The following is a 21,152-nucleotide window of genomic DNA, read 5'->3' as shown; positions in this document are numbered from 1 at the left end:
GCTCTGGGCAAGGCTGAGGTCCCCTCAGGGCAAAGAGAGACAGTATAACATAGTGCTTAGGAGGGTGAATTCTGGAGCCAGACTCTCCAGGTTCAAGTCCTAGGTCTTTTACTCCTAGCAGAGTGATTTTGGTTCAATTACTTAACAATTCCATGCCTCAGTTTTCCATTTTGTAAAATGGGTACTAATTACAAGTACCTAGCTTTTATAAAGTTGTTAAGAGGATTAAATGAATCAACATTGATAAATAGTTACTATCAGTGCTTGGCTCATGACAAGTTTTTGACAAATAAAAAAATAAATCCTTGGCTTTGCACTCATGAGCCACAGTTTCATGGAGGCGGTCAGGTTTGGCAATGTCTTGAATGCTTGAGAAGTCGGAGTCAGGACTGTGTGATATGGTATATCCTGGCACAGGGCAATTCTGCTAAGCGCTTATTTTGAAAACGAGAATTCGTTCCAACATGATTCAAGTATTAGGGAACAATTTGAGCACAACATAAATTTTGCATTTGTTCAGATGCAATTTCATCCACGAGGAACACTGGGTGAATGAAGGAAACTGCACCCACGTAAGAATACACAAAACGCATGCGCCTCACACATCCACTGCACCCTCAGTTTACTATTATAAGCCACACCCATCCACACCTGGTGCTACAACTTTCCACTGACTTCACTTACCACCTCACAGTCACTCACAGGCTGCAGCTCTTCTGACACCCACTTCCTCAAGCAAACTGCAGCCCGTTTTCAAGGTCAAGTGCCATTTTTATTGTAGTATTTATGCATTTCTAAAGCATTTAACATATGTAAAACCATGCTGTCATTTTTACTGCATTCCTGCGTTTTTCTTTTTTTGATGTGACACTGACCCCATTTTGCCATAAGCTCTGTGATTTTTATAGCAGAATTTTGCGTTGCACAGTAATTTTTAGAAATGTATATTTCACGTTACAGCAGGATTGACTGAATTGTAGGCTTGGCGAGTTTGTGGGAAGATCGATGGATGGATGGATGGATGGATGGATGGATGGATGGATATGTAGTAAATGGATAGACAGGGAACCCATAAACTCCTAAACGCTTTCAGAACCACATAACCCATCATCACCACAAGTGCTGTGCAGCCTTTTAATTTCTGATGCTGTTGAGATGAGTGATCCATTTGGAAAAGAAAATGGAGTCAAACCCCTGAGTGACCCAGTTACTTCTTTCACCCTGAAGAACACAGAAAATCCAGGGGCCAAACCAAGCTCAGAGGTTAATAATAAAAGATCAATGGGTTTCAGCTCCACAAACAAAAGTAATAGGATTTGAAATGCAGGAAATCTCATTTCACCATTAACACAAAATAAAAGGCCAGCAGAACACGGGCTGTAATCCTGTTTCAGGACTTTGTGCCTGTCCATGTGGCACACATCCCTGGAAGGGACCTGCTGCTGCAGTCCTCCCCAGAATGGCTTGGGCTTGGTCTCAGGCATCCAGATACTGCACTTACTAACAGGTCTAGAATCTGAAATGCCATGGAAATGCCAAGAATGTGGCAAGGAGGCTCTCCCAGGCCAGGCAACAAGCCCAGCAGGCCATAATATCTCACCCTTTGGTTCACTCGGCAGGTCCTCTGTGCTAAGCAGCTTGCCTGCACTATCTCTCTCTGACCCTCCCCCTGAGCAGCGTGATTACTGTTTACTCCCATTTTCTACACAAGGAAACTGCAGCTCAGAGAGGATAAGACCCTTGCCAGAGGTTGTGTAGTACTGGAACCTAGGGTCTGTGTTATGCCAAATCCAGTCTTCACCCCATCCTTTATTTTTCCAGTGTGAGTCCAGCTGTAGGCCTTGGCAGTGAACATTTATTGAGCTCCTGTTACATGTGAGAACTTGTCCAAGTTGTAGCACGTATGCAGCCCTTAATTCAGTAAGCTCTTTTATGCCCCTGTGCTCATGGATGCCGTAAGCAGAGATTTTGAAAAACATTTGAAACTAGGACAGCACAGGCACTGGCCAACTAAATGGCCAGACACTGTCCGTGAGGCAGTGTGATCTTGTTTGCAGATAAGAACATCAAAATGCAGAGACAATAACAGCTTGTCGGAGTTCACACAGCAAGCAGTTGGCTAGTGAGGAGTAGAGGCAGGTTTGATTTTGTGGCCTCTGCCTTCTTTCATACTCCAGGGAAGACCCCAAAGTGGAGTCAGGTCTCTGATGCAGTTGGATGTCTGACCACTTTATTCCTCCTTCCTCCAGCCCCCAGGAGGACATGATAACTCATTCAGGGTTTCTGGGGCGTCAGCCGGGTTCCTTGGCAGCCAGCAAGGCTCCCTGGGATAGGAAATCAGGCAGCCGCCCAGATATTATAAACAATTACCACTAATTACCAGGCCTGCCAGTTCCCCATTGTCTGCTCACAGTCCCACCAGGAATTGAGGAGCAGACAATGATGATGTTGGAGGAAACTTTCAATTTCAGGCTGCAGAAGGCCTCCCTCTGCCTGGGAGGCTGCACTCCTTCCATGCCTGGAATCTGTGAGACACCCATCATTTCTCAGGCTTTTGGAGCCCAGACTCTCCTTACAAAATGGAGCCTGGACCCCCAGATGACTGGGAGGGTAGGGTGGAAAAGAGACCCAGGGACATGGAGGAAAGGCCATGTCACCAGTGTGAAAGATTCTAGGTCAGGGGTCCCCAACTCCAGGGGTCCCCCCGTGGATACTGGTCCATGGCCTTTTAGGAACCGGGCGGCACAGCAGGAGGTGAGCAGTGGGCAGGAGAGCAAGCATTACTGCCTGAGCTCTGCCTCCTGTCAGATCAGCGACCGAGTTAGATTATCATAGGAGCATGAGCCCTATCGTGAACTGTGCATGAGAGGGATCTAGGTTGTGAGCTCCTTATGAGAATCTAACTAATGCCTGATGATCTGATTTCATCCTGAAGCTATCCCCCGACTCCCTGCCCCAGTCCAAGGAAAAATTGCCTTCCATGAAACTGGTCCCTGGTGCCAAAAATATTGGGGACCACTGGTCTAGATCATAGCCTCGGTGCTGTCAATTAAGGATCTTTGGTTTTGCAAGAATAGTGGGTACACATTTCAGTCCCTAGACACTTAAGTGACTTTATTTTTTTCTTTCTCTCTATTAAAAAAAAACCATTGTTACATAATTGTTAAGATAATAGACTTGGAAGCCTGACTCTCTGGGTTCAGATACCACTCAGCTTCTGTCTTGGTTTGGCTTCTTCCAGAGCAGACCCTGACTCAAAGATTCAAGTGGAAATTGGTTATTTGGCAGGCCATCCCAGGAATCCCCAGTGTGGAGCCACAAGGAATGGGACAGGAAAGGAAGGGAGCTAATAACAGTTGCTATTTCAAGACTGCTGCCACTAAGGGCAGCTGGAGCTCAGCCCCACTGGGGAGCCTTGGGAGGCTGCTTGAACATTCACCAGCATTATCCCCACTGCAGACTCCCAGCGTCTCACTGGGTGGGGGCTGCTTCTGGGACATGAACCCTCAGGCGCTTCCAGCCTGCCCTGTGCCACAGGCTAAATTTTCTCTCCCAGCAAAATTCGGAATTCTCACAACTAGAAAATAAGCCCTCAGACCTCATGGCAGGTATGAGAGCAGGCAGCCTCGGAGGGTAGAGGTACGTGCTGAGGGGTAGGGCAGGGCTGTGCAGTACCTCTGTGATTTGGGCAGGTTTCTTAACTCTCCAGCTCATCTATAAAATGGGCCCAAGAATAATATTGACCTCATAGAGTTGTTGTGAGGCTGAAATGAATTCATAAGTGTAGAGCACTTTGACATTCATGGCATTTAGTGAGCACTGGGAGTTCCCTGTTACTAATCTCTGTATCAAGTCCCCCGTGTCCTCTGTTTGCTGAAAACTTAAACTCACTTGGTTCAGAATTTTCCCAAGGGTTATGCCTGTATCCTGGGGAAATTTATGTGGAGAGAATCCATGTAAATTTCTAGACCAGGCCTAGGGTAACAGTCAAAGTATTTAATAAGAAGCACAGGTCATAGCTACTGATCACACTCTTTCATACTGCAGCCCACACACACCCCCCCGCACATGAATTTTCTATTTATTTTTTCCTAAGATTTCTATCATTTATCGCCTTCTAACATACTGTATTGTTTATGATATTAGTTGTGTGTAATATGTCTCCCTCCACTAGAATCTAAGCACCTCAAGGGCAGGAATCACTGTTCACTGACATACTCCAGGTCCAGAATAGTGCCTGGACACAATAGAGCACATAGTATGTGCTTGGTAAACATTTGTTGGATGAATGAACAGATCAGATGGATGCTGGCCATTACACCTGGTGTACCCGCTGAATGCCAGTGAGGGCTCGTGTCCAGTAACATTGGCTGCTATTATTGTGCTGCCCAGACACTGGGGACAGAGTGTGTGGTCCTCAATCATCATCCATCATCCTGGTGTCTCCTGGAACGTGATCTTACTGTCTGCTCCTTGGTCATTGTTTCCCACTGGTCTCAGCTACTTCTCTTTGTCCAGACCGGCAGGCCTCTATGATCTGCTCTTCTCTCCAGTGCACCTGGATCATATGCTCCTCTCTAGGGTGCAGAGGGACGTACAGAGAACCTCAGAGATCTCCCAGTGGGTCACTTGACAGGACGCCCAAGCACCCATTTCTGTAGAGTGTTGTGTCCTTTTCTTAGCTCCACACAATAAGAAGGGTGAGTGCAAGTCTCCCCTGCTTTCCAATCCCCCCAGCCTATCTGGAGTTTCCTGTCATCCCCCAGCACTCACCAACTGGGACTACAGACCTTCCTCAAGTATCCTGCAGCATCTCAGCTCTTCCCTCCTTGCCTGGCTTCCTCTGCTCTCCCAGGCTGAGGGTTTGTCTGTTTCAGGACAGAATAGCCTAGTTTTGTACCTATTCTTTCAAGTTTGTTTCTTAGCTTTGGAACTGAAAAGTCAAGAATCCAAGTCTTGTTCTCTGCTTCCTGCTGGGTGTCATTCCTTCCCTGAGGCAGGAGACACTAGCTACTGTCTGAATGGGGAAAGCAGGCCAGGGGTGGTAGGAAATCATGAAAAGGAAAAGCACTCAGGCGGAATATTCTGCCATTAACTCTGCAGATAACTTGAATAAAAACAGAACACCGGGGGACCTCACATGGTTGAGGAAAGAATTGGGCAGCCAGGTCTGGGTAGCTAGTAGAGTTTATGGGTTTTGCATGAGGGCAGGCCATTTATGTGACTCAGTTCTTGTGACATTTTGTGTCTGGGATTTACTTTTTTATTTCTCAGAGAGAGGTTTTGATTGGCCTGGCTGGGTTAAGCCTCTAATTCTGTTTTCATCAGCTCTGGCTAGGGAACAGGGTCACCATTTTGCTGGGCAAATGTGTTTCTTATCTAAATGATGGTGATAAAGATCAAAAACCAACCTCCTGGGCTAGCTTGATGGCTCACGCCTATAATCCCAGCACTTTGGGAGGTCAAGATGGATGGATCATATGAGGCCAGGGATTCAAGACCAGCCTGGCCAACATGATGAAACCCTGTCTCTGTTAAAAACACAAAAATTTGCCGTGCATGGTGGTGCTTGTCTATAATCCCAGCTACTCAGCAGGCTGAGGCATGAGAATCCCTGAAACCCAGGAGTTCGAAGCTGCAGTGAGCCAAGACCGTGCCACTGCACTCCAGACTGAGCAACAGAGCAAGACTCTGTCTCAAAAAACACCAGCCAACCAATCAAACAAAAAACAACCTCCTATGGTTGTGGCAAGAATCAGATGAAAATGGGTTGCAAGTCCTTTGGTCCTCAGGATAACAGGGGCACATGAGGCATGGTACTTAGTGCCTCATCTCACTTAGCACTACAGACCCAGGAGATGGGAACATTATTATTTCCATTTCACAGATGGGAAAGAGATACTTAAAGAAGTGAAGGGAGTGGGGAGAACTTACTAAAGCTGTCTTAAGCAACATAATAAAATTATCTTTGTTGTTGTTGTTACTGACTTAACATAACCAAAAGATGAAGTAGCTTGCTTCAGGCAGAGCTTGATCCAGGAGCTCACACAATGCTGTCATTTTGATGGTTTCATTCTTGGGATCCAGATTGTAGCCACATAGCGCTAGAAGCTCCTGTCCTGCATCTCAGGCACTCCCCATAGTTCAAACAAAGTTCCCAGGCCTGATTCTTGTTGGCTGAACTGGGCCACGTGCCAGCCTTTGAGCTGATCACTGGCTAAGGGGAAGGGATGCCCTGATTGACCAGGCTGAGCTGCAGGCCCAGTCTCTGGAGCTGGTCAGTCCACCCCACTGTGATCATATGCCATGGGGAGGGGGCTCCCCAAAGAAAATTTGAGATCTTGTTACCAGAGAAAGGGGAAGTGGATATCAGGTGGCCAAGCAGCAGTAAGAAATGCACCCGTCAGAATCCAGAGCCGCTGGGCCCGTGCAGCCCACACGACTTCCACGTGCAAGTGCTTCACCACGGGCTTGTGTGAAAATTCAGATTCTCATTCAGCGGCTGGGGGAGGAGTGGAGCGCAGTTCTGTGTATCAACTTAGTTCCCAGATGATGCTGATGCCGCTGGCCTCTGAACCACACTTCGAGAATCAAAGCACTAAACCACATGAGCCGGTTACTGGATAAACCTTGTCTCCACCCCAAAAGGGAAGTATCAGCATATCCATTTCAGGGAGGTTGAACATAAGACTTAGCGAGGAGAGGAAGGGTGATGGATGTGGACACATGTTGCCATGGAATGAGGGATGTTCTGGAGCTGACTGCCTGAGTCCAGAGTTGTCAGTCAACCACTGGGAATGTGTGGTTTTTTTCTCATTTTTTCCTCATGCAGCCTTAACTATGGAGGAGTTTGCCTGGCATCAGATGCCCAATTCAGTGACTTCCTGGGAAGCATGGGGCCGGCACAGTTTGTGGGCCGCCAGACCCTGGCCACCACACCCATGGGTGAGTGCCCCAAGGCTGATTTCAAAGGGACTAGGGGAGATGGGGTCATACCAGAAGCCCAGCGTCTCTCCCTCCTTCCCCTCTGCCTGTTGATCCATCCTGTGAGCATGCAGCCTAGGGCCCAGGCCACACTCTCAAGCCCTCAACAGAGCCCAGGCACTTGGTGGGAGTTGGTTCTGGTCTTATTCTGGGTTGGGAGCAGGGAAAGGGGTTTCAGCCCTAAGCAGAGGGGAGGAGCTGAGTCGCCTCAGAGGCTTGAGCTTCTGAGCCATTTCCCAGTCTCATCTCTTGGTGCCTGTTGCAGGGGATGTGGAGATCGGCTTGCAGGAGCGGAACGGTCAGCTGGAAGTGGACATTATCCAAGCTCGGGGACTGACAGCCAAGCCAGGCTCTAAGACACTGCCAGGTGTGGGGCCTACCCTCCCTCTGCAAGGTGGGGGTGGAGGTTAGGGAGGAGATCCTGATGGGTACCAAGGGCCTTGAAGAGAGAAAATTGGGCCCAACTGTGGGGAACCCCTGTCCCAACTCTTAACATCTTAACGTGGAACTGGTAGTTTAGGGTTTATCTGGTGACCCAGTTGAGATTATCTGTTGACCTTGTTCCTCTCCTCCACTGGACTGAGCTCCTGGAAGGCAGGGACCATCTTCCCTGCTTATCGTTCTACCCCAGGGTACCTGGCATGCAATAGGTGCTCAGGCTTCGTGAGTGAGTGGGTCAGCAGTGGATGTATAAGCCAGGGAGGGGGTAGGCGTGTCGTAGACTGAGAGAGGAAGGAGGTGAGCACAGAGTAAGCTAAGGAAGGGGAGGCAGTGATGACCACCAGAGGGGTACGACAGGCTACACCCAAGCCTAGCTGTACCTGCCCACCCCCCATGTGTCCTGTGTGTCCTCCCCAGACTCCATGGGGGCACACCTATCTCCAGCAGAGGGTGGGCAACCTCCCTGTGTTGCACCCTTTGCCCACCATTTAAGGGCCAAACTAGAACTCACCCCTGCTGGCCTCTGTCCCCAGCGGCCTACATCAAGGCCTACCTGCTAGAGAATGGCGTCTGCATTGCCAAGAAGAAGACCAAAGTTGCTCGCAAGTCCCTGGATCCACTGTATAACCAGGTGCTGCTGTTTCCCGAGAGTCCCCAGGGCAAAGTCCTCCAGGTGAGGGGCGGTGGTGCGCTCTTGTGTGTGTGTGTGTGTGTGTGAGTGAGAGGAGGGCACCCCTGGCGGAGGTGTCTCTGGAGGGCCTCACCTGGAGGAAATAGGTGAGGCCCTCAGTTCACTGTGGCTGAACTGAGCTCCACAACTTACTGTGCAACTTTGAACAAGGGACCCTCAGTCACTTCATCTGTAAAGTGGGGACCCTAATAGTACCTACCTGATAACATTCTGCTGCCAGTGGAATGTGTACTTGTGTGCAGGAAAAGTTCTTGCAGTTTTGCCTACACAAGTGCTCTGCCCATGGCTGCCATTACCGTCATCACCATCACCACCCTCATCACCATCAACAACTTCTGGAGGCCAGGGTCTTGGCGTGGTGCCCAGTGATAAGAAGGGCCTGTTGAGGAATTGCAGTTTTAAGGAGGTAGAAATCATAGGACTGAGATGGATTAGGCATGGGGGACGATCCAGGTTCTGCTTCTGGGCCTGTGAGTGGCACTGGCGGGGTTTGAACCACTGTGTCTCTTAAACCCTGCAGGTGATCGTGTGGGGGAACTACGGGCGGATGGAGCGGAAGCAGTTCATGGGTGTGGCCCGCGTGCTGCTGGAGGAGCTGGACTTGACCACCCTGGCTGTGGGCTGGTACAAGCTCTTCCCCACCTCCTCCATGGTGGACCCAGCCACAGGCCCCCTGCTCCGGCAGGCATCCCAGTTGTCCCTCGAGAGCACCGTGGGGCCCTGCGGAGAGCGATCTTAGTGCTGGGATGGGGAGGGGTTCCCCAAGATGGCCTGGAGACCACCCAGCCCTGACCTGGGACCCCAGGCCCAGGGGCACATTGAACAGGAGGACGGGGCTCTCCCCCACAGTGGGGAAGCAGAATGGGGAGACCTGCCCCCCTTGGGCCCCTCCTCACCCCTTCTTTGCCTCCTACCCCCTGAGACCTTCCCTCTCCCAACGGGATTGGCTACATTTTTGACTTGGCCGGTTCTTGACCTGGTGGATGTGGCTGCAGTGTGGAGAAAGGAAAGACTGAGGTGGCAGAGCAGACCACTCTCCCGTCCCAGACTCTGTCCAACTTTTCCCCCTTTTTGCCTCCTCGGAAGCTTGCTGCCCAGAGCCAAGTCCAGAACCCAGCCGGCCATCTCCATGGTGCCAATTACCAGCAAGTGTCTTTCCTGCGGCACCCGGTTCAGGCAGCTACTCCTGCCCCAGAGATGAAGGGGCAGCTTTGCAAGGATCCGGAGCTAGCTCCTGGGGGCCCAGAGTCCCCACTTGAAGAGGAGCTTGGGCTTCCCTCTGCCTGCCCGTGGAAGGAGCTTTGCCGCAGCCTGTCCGAGTCCATCTGTCCGTCCCCTCCTGCCTGCCCTTCTTCTGGTGGCTCTAGGAATTGGGGTTCAGCAGGGACCAAAGGAAAGGAGGAGGTACCAGGGGCCTGGCACAGACCCCTAGGTGCCTCACTCCAGGGGTCACAACAAGCTAGTTTGGGAACCATTGGTGGACTGGAAAGAATGTTGTCTGTGGTTCTGGCGGAGGAGCCGTGGAACCTGAGTTTCCAGACCCCAGCCCTAGAGAGTGTTCGGAGGGTGCTGTATTGGAGGGGGAGGCTAAGGAAAGTTGGGATTGGGACTGGTGGTGCCAAGATAAGGGTTTCTCAAATTGGAGGACCCCTCCTTGTTAGATGAGGTCGAAGGTTATCTTGTCTACCCCTTCTGCCTCCAGGCCAGGGGTCTGGGGAGGAAAACAGAGCCCCCCATTTTAGTCTTTTTAAACAAACCATCCTATACTAAGGGCAGAACGCACTGCCCCGGCCTCAGTTACCTTGGCTGAAGGAAAGATGGTGATAGGAGAGAAAGAGTGAAGAGACGTGCATGTGAGAACTGGGAGATTCCTTTTCCAGCAGGCCTGGGTAGCTGCCTTCTCAGCCCAGCCCTCCCTGGGGCCTGCGGGAACCCTTTTGCATGCAAGGGAGGATGGAGGCTGGCCCCTCTTGATAGAAGCACATTTCTGCCACCTCCCCTGGGAGGCACCCAGAAGCCTGCCACTCTTTACCTAGTCCCTGCTGTGTAGGGCGTAGTCTGGGTTAGCTAGGTAGAGTTAGTGTTCCAAGCCCTGGGGCCCGTTCTTAGCTCATGCATAGTCCTTGCCAAGTCCCAGGACAGGGGTGGAGAGGAGACTCACGTACATTCCAGGAGACCACTGTCTCCTCGCTGGCCTGGGCCTAGATGGGGCAGCCTGGCTCACGGGAGGCCAGCCTCTCCTCCTCCTTCCCCTTCCTCCCCTTCTCCCCTGTAGGGTTATAGCTGGAGCTGCCTGTTATACTCAGATGTTCTGATTTATTATTCTTGGTACTGACTTTCTTTATGAGGCACTCCTGAGGGTTGTAGGACCTTGGCAGAGGGGGCCTGGTCTCCATTGGAGGGTGTCATTTTCCCCTGAGGACACCCAGGCTGCCTTTGGTCCCACCCCCTTTCTGGTCCTGGTCCTGGTCCTGGCCCCTGTCCCACCAGGTGACTCCTTCTACCTGGAAATTCTTCCCTTCCCTTAGCCTATGTAAGCCCTGGGTATCCTTTAAAGTTCTGGTTGATGTATGTCACCTCCACAGAGCTGCTTACCCTGCACTGGGAAGTGGAGATGGAGATGCTCCCTTACCCAGGAGGTCTTCAGAGCTTCCTGGGATTGTGACGGGTGGAATCCCAAGGTTGGGGACGGAAGGAGCAGGGCTCTGGAGGGACTGGCATTCAAGGCGCAGAATCAGCCTCTCGCCTATTTGTTTTTTTAACCAGTGTGATTTCTCTGCTATTCGTTTATTATTCACCACTGGAATATTTTGAGCCAGGAGAGCACCTTCTCTCTCCAGCCATCGTCGCTGTGGTGGTTCAGGGGTAGCTCTTCAAAAACAGGGCAGACTCTGGCTGTCTCAACCAGAGGGAGCAGGGGCTTGGCCCTGACAGCCTGAGCCCTTCCCCTGGTGTCTGCACAGCCTTCATAAAGAGAGAGAGAGCTCCGAAGCAATAACAACACCTGGGGGTGGTCAATGAGAGCCCCCTCAATGATTTTCTTGTTTGTTCTGTGAAATCTCGCTCACCTCCTGGAGGGGTGGAGCAGCTGGGGGCTGGAGCCCTGTTTCTTTGTATCATCGTGAGCATGTGCCCCCTTCCCAGGGGCTGTGACCATTGGGTGTGGGAACCACGGTCTGTCGTCACCAAGGGATGGGGGTTTGGGGAGGGGAGTGACGTTTTCATCATTAGCTTTGGAGAAGCTTCAAGCCCATCCTGTCCCCACTGCTGCCTGGCCCCTTGCTGACTCAGGCTGTACTGTTTGAAGAGGAGCAGAGAGGGTGGCACTGGGGGCCCTTAAGGGGCTGTGGCCCCCAGGGAGTGACTTTTTTCAATCCCTGGGCCAAGATCACACGCAGGATACCACGGGAAGGAGCCATCTCCACTTTCCTTCTCTAGAACCCCCTTTGCATAGTAAAGGGGAAGGGCCTTTGGGACCATTAGTCCATTTCCATTTTACAGACAAATCAAGACCCAGCTTGGGGGAAAAGCCACCCCTGGAATCACCTGTGTGTTCAGTGGCATCCCCAGCCTGGGCCCCCTCCTCCCAACAGAGGCTGAGCCGGAGCCAGGGCAGTGTGAGGTGGGGCCCACACCTCCTTCTCCCTTCTTTTTTTGAAGCCTACTGGCCCCCAAAAGATGGGCAGGACAAGTTGTAGCCCATCTGAGAAATTGGGAAACCGAGGCCCAGAAACAGGAAGTGACTCACACAAGACCCCTCAGCAAAGGCGCAAAGGGGGAAAAATAAGGGGCTCCACTGTGCTTCAGGCGACAGGAGATGTTGCTCCAGGGTGTGTCTGCTGGGACAAGGATTCCTGGCCTCTATGCCCTGGCTGCACAGCCCTGCTGGGCTCCATCTCTATAAGCCAGTGACTTCTCTGGGCCTGGGTAGGGGGAAGAGGTTGCCAGGGAGACAGCTATCCTGTGGGGCTGGCCCAGCTGACTGAGGTTACACAGGATGGGGTCCAGACCTTGATGCCTGGGTGGAGGTTCCTGCTAAGGGGCCATAGCCTCTGCAGGACCAACTGGAGAGAGTTAGGAAACGGCAGCTCCTGCCTGGGGCAGTGAGCGAATGGGAGCAGCTGTGGGCGCCTCATTTTAGGGAAGTCCTCCCCAAACCTTCAGATGCAGTGAGACCTGGCCTTCCTGTTGTGCTTTGCAGACTTGGTTTTCAGAATGCTTTTACCTCGAGTGTGCCCTTTGGCCCTCACAAGAGCCACTGGGGAGTAGGTGTGGCCTGTGCCATCATCCCTGATTCAGAGCAGGCAGCTGAGGTCCTGGGAGGGAAGGTGCTTGCCTCAGGTCCCACTGTGTTAGTGGGTGGGCAGCACTGGAGCTTGGTTCTCCAGCAGCCCAGAGTTCACTCTTTTACACTCAGAGATGGAGCCGATATCTTAGGGGGTGGTTGTGCACTTCAAAAGCCAATTCAAGATCCAGTTCCTTTAGCCAGGAGCTCCTGGGTGCATCTCCGTGTCAGAAACAGCACCGAAGCTCACCCCCTCTGGAGGCACAGCTGTTGCGTCAGGCAAGGTCACCTGCATTTATTTATTGAGCAGCAGTGCTGTGTCAGGCCCTGGGATGGAGTCCCCTCCCCATTCCCCCATGGTGACTCCAAGGCCCTCTGGGAGGGCCCCATGTCTGTGGAGCAGCACCTCAGTGTGGATGGAAAGCATTCACGTCCACGAGCTCACCCGATGCCAAGCCTGTGGGGTGGGCTGATGGTGCCCGTCTAACCCAGCGCTTCTGTGAGGTCAGAGTGGAGCCAAACCCAGGGCTGTGGCATCACCTCTGGAGCCCTTTCACTCTCTGACTGCCTCCTGGGCGAGTGGCGGGAAGGCAGGACCCAGGTCCTCAGGCTGGGAGCCTCTCCATCCACCCACCTTTCCCTCATTCCTTCTCTTAAAGCAGAAGCCAACCAGGCCTTTAGGGAGGGAGGGTTTCTGGGGCCCCTGGGTTGGAGTGGGGTCACGTTGCATTGTGTTCATGACCATGTAGCTCATGTTAAAAATTAAAGTTTTTGGCTTTTCTAACCTGGCTCACTCATGCTTTTTGTTGAGACAGTCCTGTCTGGGAAGCCAAGGGAAGGGGGTGTTTGGAGGGGCTGAGTGCCACAGGGTGCCAGGATGCCACACCTCAGGCTTTGTCTCTGCCCCCTTATGGTGCAGGGACCTGCTCCAGAAAGTCCTGTTAGAGATGCACAACAGGGAGCAGGGTTCTGGATGAACCCAGTTGTTCTACAGATGTGGAAACTGAGGTCCTGGGATGGGATGCAATTCTCCAAGGTCACATTGCTGGTGATTGACGTGACGCAGAAGAGAGCTCATTCCATGGCATTCTGCTGTGTCCAGGTGGCCCCAGTGACATGGTGGGTGGTGACAGCAAGGCCTTCCTCGTCCCGAAGTGGGGCTGGCCACAAAGAGCATCAGCCGTATGGGGGAAAGAGGCCATCATTCACACATGGGCTGATTCTACTCTACACACTGGGCAGGGAACGAGAGATCGTTTAAGAAGTGCAGATACTGACCCACTTGTCCACACTGGACTGTACACTGTCCCATTTGGTCCACCTTTGTTCCCCATGCTTCTTGTAGGGTAAGCATCTGACCTCACTAATTCCAGCGAAGATTCCAGTGTTGAAAGTTGCACATTTCAACTGCGACTCAGAAAACCAGCCTCTTCACAACAGAAAAGTTGCTCTAGAGGGCCTTTCTAGAGCAAGACTCTGGCATGCACCTGTGCAGAGCCTCGCCCAGGTGCTGATGTGGCCACTCCCTCATGCAATTTGGATTACAAGGAGTTTGCTGCAACAGGGTGACCCTCGAGCCTGGTTTGTGCTTATGATGTGACTGTAATATATTTTTGGAGAGGAGGGAGGGGACTTGGCCACAGAAGGTAATGAGAAATTGTGTGTAGCTGAAGACTGTCCGGAGGCCCCTCATATGTCTCCAATCCCTGGGGAGGGTGCCTGGATAGCTGAAGCCAGACCCTCCCGTTTCAGATTCAACCCAACCCGGGTGGGGTTGTCAGATGGATTTCCGCTGGGCCCCAGGCCTGGGTGCCTGCCTGCCGCGCACGACCCCCGTGCTCGAGGAGGGTGAGAAGCCCAGGTTGTGGCGGACGCACTTCTCCAGCTGGTGCACGTGGCAGGAGACAGAGGCTGAGCCGCCGGAGCCTGCCGGGCGGCGGGGCAATGTGGGGCCGCGGCTCTCGAGCGCCCCCTGGTGGCGCGGGCTGGGGCCGCGGGCCGCGTGCTCGGACCCATCCAAGCTGGCAGCAAGGAAACGCAGGACCACGAGGTTGAGGAAGGCGCCAATAACCGCGAGCCCCAGGAGGATATAGAGGAAGCTGAAGGCCACGTAGGGGGGCTTCCTCTGCAGCGCCACGAAGTCGCCGAAGCCGATGGTGGTGAGGGCGATGAAGCAGTAGTAGTAGGCGTGGAAAAAGGCCCAGCCCTCGAAGTGCGCGAAGGCGACGGCCCCAAGGGCCAGGGTGGTGGCGCACGCCACAGCCAGACCACCACCAGGTTCTCTGTGGACGCGCGGCCGCCGCAGGCCCAGGCAGCGCTTGGCCGCCAGCAGGAGGCACCGCACCACCGCGTTCAGCCGCTCGCCCAGGCTCTGGAAGGTGACCAGCGTCAGGGGGGTGCCCAGGAGCGCGTAGAACATGCAGAAGCCCTTGCCGGAGTCTGTGCCCGGCGCGGCGTGGCTGTACCCAGCGCAGGGAGAGCAGACGGGAGGGCTGGTGAGCTCAGCTCCAGCTGACTGCAGTCCCTCCCCACCCCCGGGGCTGGCTGCGCACCTGCAAATACTAGTCCTAACCAGGTCATTCCCCAGCTCTAAAACGTGGCGTGGTTATTCATCTTCACCCCAAACCGCAGACAACCAGTGTCCCTCGACTAGGGAATGGTTAAACAACCTGTGGCGCATCCAAACACTGGAATTCTTTTCAGCAAACTGAATGAACTCCTGTAACCTTGCGGCAACCAAGGATGGATCTCAGATGTCTCCAGCTGAGCGGAGGAAGGCAAGCTCGAAAGCCTACAGACCGCATGGTTCCATGTGAATGACAATCTGGAAGTGGCAAAACTGGCGACAGAGAACAGATCTGTGGTTGGTTGCCAGTAGCTGGGGTTGGAGGTGGGCTTAACTACAGAAGGCATGGAAGAATTTTGGGGGTCGATGGCAATGTTCTGTCTTGGTCGCGGCTGCAGTTACACGACAGGTATTCATTTGTCAGAACTCACAGGCGTGTGCACAGGAAAACGGTGAGTTCTACTGTATGTAAATTATGCCTTGAGGAAAAAAAGAAGCAAAACTTTCCACACTTTCCAGCTACACCCCGAGCTGTTTCCCCAACCAGCATGTCCCTTCCACATGCCTTTTCTCCTGCCTTTTCCCCTGGACTACCTCTCCCAGCTTCGGCCTCTCCCTCCACTGCTCAGCCTGCCCTCACTTAAACACCTTTTGGTTCTGATTGTCTGGTGTGGCAATTCTTCACGGGGTCCCCTCAACTACTGTAGGGAATTTAAACATGACTGAGCATCCTTGAGTCCTGGAACACAGTGCTATGGCAGGGGAATGAATGGGCATCTCATTGTGTGTCTTTTCCTGGAAAGAGGAGCAGTCACTTTCATGGTACTCTCAAAGGAGCCTGTACCCCAGGAACAGTCAGGTGGATCTTCCCAAAAAGAATGTGCCTCCTCTAAGACATTGACCCTACCTGCCAAAAAGTACAAAATACAAATCCTTTGACCAAGGTAGTTCTGCAGTGAGGAAGTTAGCCCTTCAATATACACACATGCGTAAAAATGTGTGCATGTGGGTCATCATTGCAACACTGTCGGTCATAGTGAAAATGAGAAACACGGTAAGTGTCCATCGAAAGGGACCTGGTTAAATAAACTACAGTGCCATCCAAACCATGGGATCCTACGCAGTAGCAGTTCTCAATCAAGAGTGGTTTTGCCCTTAAGGGGACATTTGGTAACATCTGGAGACATTCTGGCTGTCACAAATGAGGGTGGGGAGTGGGGATGACTCTGTGAGGTTGGCATCTAGAAAGGAGAGGCCAGGGACACTGCTAAACACCTTGCAGTGCACAGGACAGTCCCCACTGCCCCAAATGTCAACAGTTCCAAGGCTGAGAAACCCTACAAACAAGATGACGCAGCTCCTTAGAGACTGACATAAAAACATCGCCAACATATATTGAGCAAAAAAAGAAAGACAAAACTGTGTGTATAATGTCTACACAATATGTGCGTGTGTTTTAAAGGAATATATAGGCAAAGAATTTATCTAGAAGGACACACACAAAACTGGTAACTATATTTAACCCGAGAAGATTTTATGGGCTGAGAGACAGGGTGGGAGGGAGACTTCCTTTTCGTTCCATGCCCCTTTGTACCCTGTGAAATGTGTGCTGTGTGCATATATAACTTATTCAAAATCTCAGCACTACAAAAGGCCTGTGGCTCCACTTCCGCATTTCTGTTGCATAGCCCTATCACGTTGCCTCTCTGTTATTTGGGAGAAAGGGGATCTGCTCATCACTCGGCTTTGAGATCTCTAGGGTAGGGACGGTGGTGGTCACCTCTCTATAGTCCCCATCACCAGGGTCCTGCCCCAAGCCTGACATAGACTAGAAGCTCAATGCAAGTTTCTTGAATCAAGCCAAGTTGAAGGGGGCGCTAGTGAGAAACAGAGGAGCCTCTTTAGAAATAAGAGGCTTCCATCTGTTTGGGGCTGTGCCAAGTTTTGGCAGAGAGTGAAATGAAGAATGGTAATAATGATAATGACAGGAGCTAATCCATGTAGGTGCTGTGCATGGATTATCAGGCTTAACCCTCCCAATGACTATATGACATGTTATTATTCCCATTTTATAGATAAGAAAACTAGATTAAAAGGGCCAAAACTGCCCAAAGGCCACAGGCCTGAGCTTCAGTGTCTCTCTCCCATCCAAGCAAAGCCCAAATTCCTGGGCCCTAGCACCTGGCTCTCTGAAAGGCTGGTTTAGCAGACTGGACCACAGTAGGTGGTGGTGCCCCCAAGTGGCCAGAAAAGGCAAATTTTCTCTTGTTTCCACTTAAGTCTCTTACCTCAGCCTCCCAGATGTACCTCAGAGGTGAAGAACCGGGATAAGAGGCCAAACCCACCTGGTAAGCCTCCAAAGAATGTGGAAAAAGGCAGAGAGAACAGGTTGATGGCATCCCAAAGCAATGGGCACAGTAACTAGGAGGGTCTCAGGCTTTATCAAGATAGGGAAGCAGGGGTGTCCATGTGGACAGGAGGGAGAAAAGAGCTGAATAAGAACTGGGGCCATGTTGATAAATAATGAATTATTACTACTAATGAATAGTGCCTACTTGGCCTCAGGCAGTGTGCCAAGCATGTTACATGCTTGGCCTCACTGAAACCTGGCAACCACTCAGTGAGGTAGGAACAATTGCATTTTGCCTTTGGGGAAACCAGGGCTCGAACAGATAAAAATCAATTGCCAGAGAAGGCAGGTGGCAATAGAGACGAGACCAGAACTCCAATCTCTGTCATTGCAGAACTCATGCTTTTAACTCCACTGCAAAACCCACAGCTCACATTCACTTGCAAGAGCATTATTGGAGAAACTTTGTCCAAGGCACTGGCTTTCAGGCTGGTGGTCCAAGCCCTAGATGGGGTGCCTGGACGCTCACAGCTGGAGCCTGGGGAGTGCCTGACACCAAGCTTAGAGCCCTGCAGAGCCCGCTTCTCTCCTTCCTGTTCCCCCAGACTTAGGCTCAGCAGGTACCAGCCAGATGGTAGTCATGGCAACAGCTGGTGGTCCAGATGCGGCAGAGGAACTGCTCTGCATCCCTGAGGGCAAGGTCCCGAGCCTGTGGTTATTCGTCATTCCTTTAACAAGTATTGATTGAGCATCTATTGCACCCTAGGCACTGGTCATACAGCAGTGACTAAGACAAACTAGGTCCCCATTCTCATGGGGTAACAATAACAATTATAATAGAGGGGTGGCGGGGTGGGGGGGAACAACTGTAATAATCAAAAATCGATCTTTGTAGTGCTCTGTATGTGTCATGTTTTAGCACAGGCCCTGTGCTAAAACTTTCTGCATAGTTGGCCTCCTGGAGGGTGCAAATACCGCAACCCTAAGATAAGGCCCATTAGCCACACTGTTTTTACAGAGGAGAAAACTATGGTTCAGAGAGGTTGAGCAACTTGTCTAAGGTCACACAGCAAGTGTGATGCAACCAGGCAAGGAAAAGCAACTCCAGCCACTTGGTCTCCCAGCCAGTCCCCCTTCATCTGTCTCCAGGCCCCTGGGACGTTTTCCGAGCACTCCCGGCTCAGCCTCTTGGCAAACTCGATTTACTGATTCCTCTGGTCCCTGCCTGCGTGGGCTCACAGCTCCATTCAGCAGAGCGAGGCGAAGGAGACTAGGGAGGCTCGGTGGACCGAAATGACCCGTCCGAAGTAGCTCAGCTGGGCGGGGGCAGAGGTGGGACCGAAACCCAGAGGCACCCCAGGCGGCTGGGGCTGGAGCAGACATGGAGGGAGGCTCCGGGCGGCTCACCGAGGGTAGTGATGACGGTGATGGCGAAGCAGAAGGAGCCAGCGAACTTCCACTGGCGGCGGCGCGGTGGGGCTCGGCCTAGCGCCAGGCGCTCCAGCTCGCGGTAGTCCTCCGCCGAGAAGCCGAACTTCCACCGCAGCGCGCCCCGCTTCTGGACCAGCAGCCGCTGGCGGCCGCTCTCGGCCTCGGACTCGAGCGCGTCGAAGACGGCGGCGCCCACCAGCAGGTAGCACCGGGTGCACAGGACCAGCCCGGCCTCCGCATGGTGCCCTGGCCCCGGTACCCGCCCGGCCCCGACCTGCTCCGTGCCCGGACCGCGCGCTCCGCCCCCTCCATCCCCGGCCTACGCGGCAAGGGTGTGACGGGCGGGGTGGGGCGGCTGCGGGGCACCTGGAGGCTGGGATCGCCACGGTGGGGGCCCGGAGAACCGCTCCCCTGTCCGCCTTCCACGCGCCTGCCCGGGGTTCATGTGTCTGCAACCAGTGACATCTGAAGCAAAGGCCCAAATCCCGGGCTTGCGGAAGTCCTGTCCCACCACTAACTCATGCTGTGACCTGTGCCAGTCATCCTTTCTTCCTCACTCCATCCCTCCCTCCCTCCTTTCCCCCTTCCTCCCCCTTCCTTCCCTTCCTTTCTCTCTCCTTCCTTCCCTCCCTTCCTTTCCTTCTCTCTCTCCCCTTCCTTCCTTCCCTCCCTCCCTCTTCCTCCCTTCTTTTCCTTCTTCCCTCCCTTCTTTCCTCCCTCCTTTCCCTTCCTTTTCTTCCCTCTCCCTTCTTTCTCCCTTCCTTCTCCTCTTCCCTTCCTTCTTCCCTCTCCTCCCCTCCCCTTCCCTTCCCTCAAATATTTACCAAGCACCTACCGGTGCAAACATTACTATTGCAAATAAAGGTGATACCCTAGTAAGGAGGGCCGGCTAACAAACAAACAGTTGTTTTAAGGTAAGAGTGATAGAGAAGGAAAGACGATCATTCCTTAGGAAGGTGAACCCAGCACCTAAGGTGGTGGGGAAATCGCCGAGGAGTGACTGGGGAGAGAATCCAGGCAGCAAGTGCAACTTTCTGCTTAAAAGCAGAACTGAGCATGGCTTGGCGTGGCAGCCAGAACAGCAGGGAAGCCAGTGCTGCTGGAGCCCAGAGAACTGGGGTGCGGAAACTTTGGGGGAGCAGAAGGAAGACAAAGAGGCAACTTCACACAATGTCTTTCTTACAAGCCCTTATGTGGGTCTATTGAAAGCCATGGAAAGGCTGTATTACAAACACAGGTGCACACATACACGCAACAACACAGTGATCTGATTCATGTTTTTTAAAAGAGCCCCTGGCTGTCATGGGGAAAAGGGATGGTGGCTAAGAGTGGAGGCCAGTTCAAAGGCCAGTGTATCCCAATGTGTGAAGATGGAGAGAGACGAGGGGATCTGGGATGTTCTGGGAGGTGGAGCCGGGCACACAGCTGGCCACATTGCCCAGTCTTTCTACACTTAGCGGAGTCTATGGGACCAAGCCTTAGCTCATGGAACATGGGCAGAAATGACGTCTGCACTTCCAGGCCTGGCCCATAAAACCCTGTGCCACCTGTGCTCCATCTCCCCCCCCCCCCAGCAGGCTGAATGTGGAGACAAAAGCCTGGGCTGAATGACACATTACAGGGTCACCCCCATCCCCAGTCAGGAGCCCTGGTTTTGAGCTTCTGTTAAGTTGCTGACGTATGCTAAGCCCCTGAGGACTGCAGCTCCCCAGGTCGTGATCCTTGCAGACTAGGCCCTCCAAGTCCCAGAGGAGGCCATACTTCCGTATAGACTTCTAGAAAGGAAGTCCTGCCAACACCTCGATTTGAGCCAAGTGAGACCTGTGTAGCCCTCTACCCTGCAGAACTAGAAGATAATACATTTGTGTTAAGCCACTAAGTTTGTAATAACTTATTGCAGCAGCAACAGGGAACTCACACAGTGGGTGTGGGGATTAAATGAACCAATAGATGTGGAGCCAGATAGCTGCCCTTGGCCCTGAGGATTTGTTTAGAAGTGTGAGCCACTGTTACAGATATCACAAGTGAGCAGACGCCTGGCCTATGGGCTGTCTGACCCGGTGCCTGCCTGACTCAGTTCCCAGGCAGAATGGGGCCCCAGTGCCTGGTAGAGAGAATCTTGGACCCCTTCTTCTCCCGAGAAGCAGGATGAATCTCAGTGGCCCAGAAGCAGGTGTTGGTGCCATTACCTCAGCCTGATTTTTAGCAACAGCATCAGCTGAGTTTGATATTCCGATTTCTGCTCAGACTTCAGAGGAGCAGAAACCTGGGCTAACGTCCCAGAGTTGGGGTGGGTGGGACACTGAGGACTTACAGCCCAGCAAGAGCCTGAGAAGAACCTGTGGAGACAGGGGGATGCAGGCAGTGGCTGTTCTTAGCAGAAGGGCAGGGCCCACTCAGCGGA

The 21,152-nt window shown here is 52.6% G+C and overlaps 2 protein-coding genes across 3 annotated transcripts in view; one reads left to right on the top strand and one right to left on the bottom strand.

Annotated features, from left to right (window-relative positions):
* RIMS4 (regulating synaptic membrane exocytosis 4) overlaps positions 1–13,185 on the top strand; it is a 56,280-nt gene extending 43,095 nt beyond the window's left edge. For both annotated transcript variants that reach the window (XM_017541191.2, XM_017541189.2), the window contains exons 3-6: positions 6,833–6,945; positions 7,250–7,351; positions 7,959–8,098; positions 8,637–13,185. In XM_017541191.2, coding sequence (XP_017396680.1) covers positions 6,833–6,945; positions 7,250–7,351; positions 7,959–8,098; positions 8,637–8,855 — 574 coding nt within the window. In that variant the 3' untranslated portion in view covers positions 8,856–13,185. The remainder of the gene's footprint in view (positions 1–6,832; positions 6,946–7,249; positions 7,352–7,958; positions 8,099–8,636) is intronic.
* On the bottom strand, positions 12,682–19,595 carry KCNK15 (potassium two pore domain channel subfamily K member 15). The gene is made up of 3 exons (XM_017541153.2): positions 19,584–19,595; positions 18,718–19,067; positions 12,682–14,860 (listed from the first exon to the last, which is right to left on the bottom strand). Exons 1-3 carry the CDS (start codon positions 19,593–19,595, stop codon positions 14,179–14,181), a joined length of 1,044 nt encoding a protein of 347 aa, XP_017396642.1. The 3' UTR covers positions 12,682–14,178.
* Between the last annotated feature and the right edge of the window lie 1,557 nt (positions 19,596–21,152).

This window comes from Cebus imitator, unplaced genomic scaffold, assembly GCF_001604975.1.
Source record: "Cebus imitator isolate Cc_AM_T3 unplaced genomic scaffold, Cebus_imitator-1.0 Scaffold132, whole genome shotgun sequence".
NCBI lineage: Eukaryota > Metazoa > Chordata > Mammalia > Primates > Cebidae > Cebus > Cebus imitator.
This window is presented reverse-complemented; position numbering and strand designations above follow the sequence as displayed.